Source organism: Nerophis ophidion, linkage group LG12 (genome assembly GCF_033978795.1).
Source record: "Nerophis ophidion isolate RoL-2023_Sa linkage group LG12, RoL_Noph_v1.0, whole genome shotgun sequence".
Classification (NCBI taxonomy): Eukaryota; Metazoa; Chordata; class Actinopteri; order Syngnathiformes; family Syngnathidae; genus Nerophis; species Nerophis ophidion.
The window spans coordinates 15,570,508-15,576,341 of NC_084622.1; the positions used below are offsets into that span (position 1 = coordinate 15,570,508).

The window sequence follows — 5,834 nt, forward strand, 5'->3', positions numbered from 1 at the left end:
CTCTCAGGAAGGGTGAACAACAACTTTTTTTTCAAGCATGACTGAATGACGTGTACCTCAGGGTGAATGGTGTCTCTGAAATGAACCTCACTGTCCATACTTTCTCGCAGTCCCCCGCTGAACATGGCTTCAAAATAACGGCAGCAGGCTGCCAAGACCGCCCTGTGAACACAAAGACTTTTGTCAGGCACTTGAAAAACTGAGTGAGTCAATTAGTTGATTCGACTAATTGACATTGAGCGACTCAAACAAATACAATGGCCATAACTACTAAAACCCACTACTACAGACCACGCAGTCTGATAGTTTATATATCAATGATGAAATATTAACATTGCAACACATGCCAATACGGCCTTTTTAGTTTACTAAACTGCAATTTTAAATTTCGCGCCGAAGTATCCCGATAAAAAGTCGCGGTATGATGACGCGTGCGCGTGACGTCACGCATTGTAGAGGACATTTTGTTCCAGCATCGTTCCCAGCTATAAGTCGTCTGTTTTCATCGCATAATTCCACAGTATTCTGCACATCTGTGTTGCTGAATCTTTTGCAGTTTGTTCAATGAACAATGGAGACATCAAAGAAGAAAGCTGTAGGTGGGAATCGGTGTATTGCGACCGCCTTTAGCAACACAAACACAGCCGGTGTTTCATTGTTTACATTCCCGAAAGATGACATTGAAGCTTTACTGTGGTACAGAGCGGTCAAGCGAACACGGTTGGATTGGACCACACACACAAAGTACAGTGTATTATGCAGCGATCATTTCGAAAGATTATGTTTTGAAGAGGGTCCCTTGCGAAGGACAGAGATGGGCATCGCCACCACCCGTCGACTGGTGCTAACGAAAGGTGCGGGGCCGACCTTCAAGTTGTACAGGTACGACCATATAATCTCACTAAAACACAATAAGCAGATAAGGGATTTTCCAGAATTAACTTAGTAAATGTGTCTAATAACATTAACATCTCTCCCACTGTATAGTTTTTTTTTCTTTCTTTCTAGTCCTTCACTCTCACTTTCCTCATCTACAAATCTTTCATCCTCGCTCAAATTAATGGGGAAATCGTCGCTTTCTAGGTCCGAATCGCTCTTGCTGCTGGTGGCCATGATTGTAAACAATGTGGGGATGTGAGGAGCTCCACAACCCGTGACGTCACGCGCACATCGTCTGCTACTTCCGGTACAGGCAAGGCCTTTTTTATCAGCGCCAAAATGTGCGAACTTTATCGTCGATGTTCTCTACTAAATCATTTCAGCAAAAATATGGCAATATCGCGAAATGATCAAGTATGACACATAGAATGGACCTGCTATCCTCGTTTAAATAAGAACATCTCATTTCAGTAGGCCTTAAGCAGCAATGATCTTTGCATCAACATGAACATATTTTGTCATTTTACCTGTGACACGGGAAGGAGCGATCCCCGGCCCACAGCGTGACATCTGTAAACAGGCATTGTTTCCTCATGGTGTTCAAGTGCGTCAAGACGCAGTCGGGGTGCGACGGTTTATGGAAGAGAGAGATGTTCATGGACCCTGTGCTGGTGCGGGATTTCCGATTCTCGTGGACAGTCACCGACATGGTGGCTGTCACCGCCCGGAAGTCTACTGATTTAAAGAAGGGAAAGTGAAAAACAAAATGAACATTAAAAAGATCCCTCCATCCATCTTCTTCCGTTTATCCGAGGTGGCAGCAGCCTAAGCAGGGAAGCCCAGACTTCCCTCTCCCCAGCCGCTTCGTCCAGCTCTTCCCGGGGGATCCCGAGGCGTTCCCAGGCCAGCCGGGAGACATAGTCTTCCCAACGTGTCCTGGGTCTTCCCCGTGGCCTCCTACTGGTCGAACGTGCCCTAAACACCTCCCTAGAGAGGTGTATGGATGGCATCCTGAGCAGATGCCCAAACCACCTCATCTGGCTCCTCTCCAAGTGGAGGAGCAGCGGCTTTACTCTGAGCTCCTCCCGGATGACAGAGCTTCTCACCCTATCTCTAAGGGATCAGTCAATCCATATTTACCTATAAGCCCTAAATCACGAGTGTCTCAAAGGGCTGCACAAGCCACAACAACATCCTCGGCTCAGATCCCACAGGGAGAGCCCCGCCACCCGGCGGAGAACGCTCAATTGGGCCGCTTGAACCCGTAATCTTGTCCTTTCGGTCATAACCCAAAGCTCATGACCATACGTGAGGATGGGAACGTAGATTGAACGTAAATTGAGAGCTTTGCCTTCCGGCTCAGCTCCTTCTTTACCACAACGGATCGATACAGCGTCTGCATTACTTAAGATGCCGCACTGATCCGCCTGTCGACCTCACGATCCACTCTTCCCTCCCTCACATTGTCAAATTAAAAGATGTGTCCAAGAGTAGTCAATTACTCAACTCTGAGGAGTTTGATTGGCCTACGTTTCTTGCAAACGAGTTGTCGGACATTGAAACCCCTCCTTCCTCGGAGGGGGGTGGGGTTTTCAAAGGTCACACCCTATTTTCCGGACTATAAGCTGCACCCATACATAAGTCGCACCCACAAAATTTTAGAAGAAAAACATATATTTTGTAATAAATTATTTATATATTAGCCGCACCGGAAATACAGTACAGGCCAAAAGTTTGGACACACCTGTTAGATCCACTATGGACTGGACTCCCACTATTATGTTAGATCCACTGTGGACTGGACTCTCACTGTTATGTTAAATCCACTATGGACTGGACTTTTACAATATTATGTTAGATCCACTATGGACTGGACTCACACAATATTATGTTAGGTCCACTATGGACTGCACTCACACAATATTATGTTAGGTCCACTATGGACTGGACTTTTACAATATTATGTTAGGTCCACTATGGACTGGACTCACACAATATTATGTTAGGTCCACTATGGACATGACTCTCACACTATTATGTTAGATCCACTATGGACTGGACTCACACAATATTATGTTAGGTCCACTATGGACATGACTCTCACAATATTATATTAGATCCACTATGGACTGGACTCTCACTATTATGTTAGATCCACTATGGACTGGACTCTAACTATTATGTTAGATCCACTATGGACTGGACTCTCACACTATTATGTTAGATCCACTATGGACTGGACTCTCCCTATTATGTTAGATCCACTATGGACTGGACTCTCACTATTATGTTAGATCCACTATGGACTGGACTCTCACTATTTTGTTAGATCCACTATGGACTGGACTCTCACACTATTACGTTAGATCCACTATGGACCGGACTCTCACTATTATGTTAAATCCACTGTGGACTGGACTCACACTATTATGTTAGATCCACTATGGACTGGACTCTCACTATTATGTTAGATCCACTATGGACTGGACTCTCACAATATTATGTTAAATCCACTCGGCGTCCATTACATCCGGTCTTCCCTAGAGGGGGGTGGGGGTGGGGGGGTTCTTCTCCAAGGTTTTCCTCTCTCAAAGAGTTTTTCCTTGCCCTTGTGCACTGAAGTGCACTAAGTTTTTTACTGTAGTGCACTAAGTTGTGTACTGTAGTGCACTAAGTTTGTTACTGTAGTGCACTAAGTCGTGTACTGTAGTGCACTAAGTTTGTTACTGTAGTGCACTAAGTTGTGTACTGTAGTGCACTAAGTCGACATTCAACTGTAACTCTTAGAGGCTAGACGTGTACTGCAGTGCCCTAAGTTGTGTACTGTAGTGCACTAAGTCGACACTCAACTGTAACTAAATGAGGCTAGACGTGTCCTGTAGTGCACTAAGTGGCCACTCAGCAGCAACACGTTACACAATAGTTTAATAGAGATGTCATACTTTGTGCAGCAGATTAAGAAAAGTCCAAGAAAAACAACTCCCGTCATTGTGATGCTTTATGTTCAGAATCTCTTTCATTGGCGGAGACTAATGGGCTATTTACCACTATACATTTATATTAACGCCAAATAAAGGACACATTATGTTTGCTTACTCACACTTGCAGATGTACAGTTAGTAGATCCGGGCATCGGGGGACAAACTTGAAAGATAATTCCTCCACAAATGTTACAGATGACTTAAGCTAGGAAGAGAGCGATGACAACACAGGAGCAGCAGACCAATGAAATGTGAGCTTACACGGGAGCAGCAGACCAATTAAATGTGAGCTTACACAGGAGCAGCGAACCAATGAAATGTGAGCTTACTGCGACTGATGTGTGTCTGGCCAATCAGCTTCGTCTCGCTGTTCTTCGTTTTTATTTATTGGCGCTTAGCAACTTTTAGTGTGCATTACCGCCACCTTGTGAGGTGGAGTGTGGCTTGACGTATGAATGGCCTATTTCTCGATGTGCTGTTTTTTAGTATTATAGTTACTAAATATGTTCTATACCAGGAGTCACCAACCTTTTTGAAACCAAGAGCTACTTCTTGGGTACTGATTAATGCGAAGGGCTACCAGTTTGATACACACACAAACAAATTGCCAGAAATAGACAATTTGCTCAGTTCACCTTTAATAAATAAATCTATATACCGTATTTCCTTGAATTGCCGCCGGGGCGCTAATTAATTTAAAACCTCTTCTCACTCCTGCGCTTACCAAAGGAATGCGGTAAAAGTAAGCATGCGCTAATTATTTTAAAACCTCTTCTCACTCCAGCACTTACCAAAGGCATGCAGTAAAAATTTGAGTGTGATGTAAGGATGCCATCATGAAAAGCACATTTGATTAAAAATTTTTTTACTATGGTCTTACCTTTACTTATAAATATAGTCCATGCCAGCTCCTTCCGATCAAAAGCATCGATAACTTGTTTATAGAAGTCTTCCTTATCTTTCTTCAAATTTAAAAGTCTCTCTGTCTCAATGGAGATCTTCCTTTATTACCTCCTCCAGCACATATCACGTCACTCATTTCACTTCTTCTGCAGCCAAGTAGTCGCAAGAAGGATCACTAGCGCCCTCTACCACCAGGAGGCGGGAGTCATTTAATGACTCATATTGGATAAACCTGTGATGAGGTGGCGACTTGTCCAGGGTGTACCCCGACTTCCGCCCGATTGTAGCTGAGATAGGCACCAGCGCCCCCCGCGACCCCAAAAAGGGAATAAGCGGTAAAAAATGGATGGATGGATGGATATTTGACAAACGCAGCTACGGTATTGTGGCGATCTCAAGCCGTCGTCTTGCGGGTTCCCAGGACCACCAAGGAAGGACATGGCTTGAGCACTTTGACTTTGTTTTTTTTTTTCAATAAAACCTAAGTCCTGGTCGCTCTTCCGCTCCTCCTCTCCGCTCGCTCGCCGTCTCCTCGCCGCTATCTTGGGCCGGGCTCCAGCGTGCCCCGCCTGCTGTCGGACCGTCGGCTCCACTAATAGCTTGGACCTTAAATCCTACTGAATAGCTCTTAATCTTCTTCCCTTTATGCGACTTCAAATTACCGGTATTGAAATCAGCCTCCTCCGTTTTGAAAATGATGACAGGGGAAGTGTCACTTGTGACGTCACGAGTTTGACCCGGCGGTGATACTAAGCATGCGCTAATTATTTCGCGAAGCGAGTTTGACCCGGCAGTAATTCAAGGCAGGCGCCTATTATATGCCCGGCGGCAATTCAAAGAAATACGGTATATTGGGTTGGAGTCCATAACCAGGCGAGGTGATGAAGTTATGTCTCTTTACTGTGGGCTTCAGAAACAGACTCACTCACTTGCCGTCAGGTGCGCAACACCACGTAAATCGAAACATTGATTGATTGATTGAAACATTTACTAGTAGATTGCACAGTTCAGTACATATTCCGTACAATTGACCACTAAAAGGTAACATCCCGATAAGTTTTTCAACTTGTT

General features: G+C 44.7%; 1 protein-coding gene across 4 annotated transcripts in view; it reads right to left on the reverse strand.

Annotated features, from left to right (window-relative positions):
* The window catches only part of enc2 (ectodermal-neural cortex 2), a 29,801-nt gene extending 24,628 nt beyond the window's left edge, over window positions 1-5,173 (reverse strand). Inside the window, exons 1-3 of one of the 4 annotated variants that reach the window (XM_061916913.1) lie at window positions 3,976-5,167; window positions 1,407-1,611; window positions 57-162 (exon numbers count right to left, since the gene is read on the reverse strand). In XM_061916913.1, the coding sequence (XP_061772897.1) occupies window positions 57-162; window positions 1,407-1,611; window positions 3,976-4,012 (348 nt within the window). In that variant the 5' untranslated portion in view covers window positions 4,013-5,167. Of the gene's footprint in view, window positions 1-56; window positions 163-1,406; window positions 1,615-3,975 lie in introns of all 4 variants that reach the window. The other 3 variants (XM_061916915.1, XM_061916914.1, XM_061916916.1) reach the window with 3 other exon arrangements.
* Window positions 5,174-5,834: the final 661 nt, after the last annotated feature.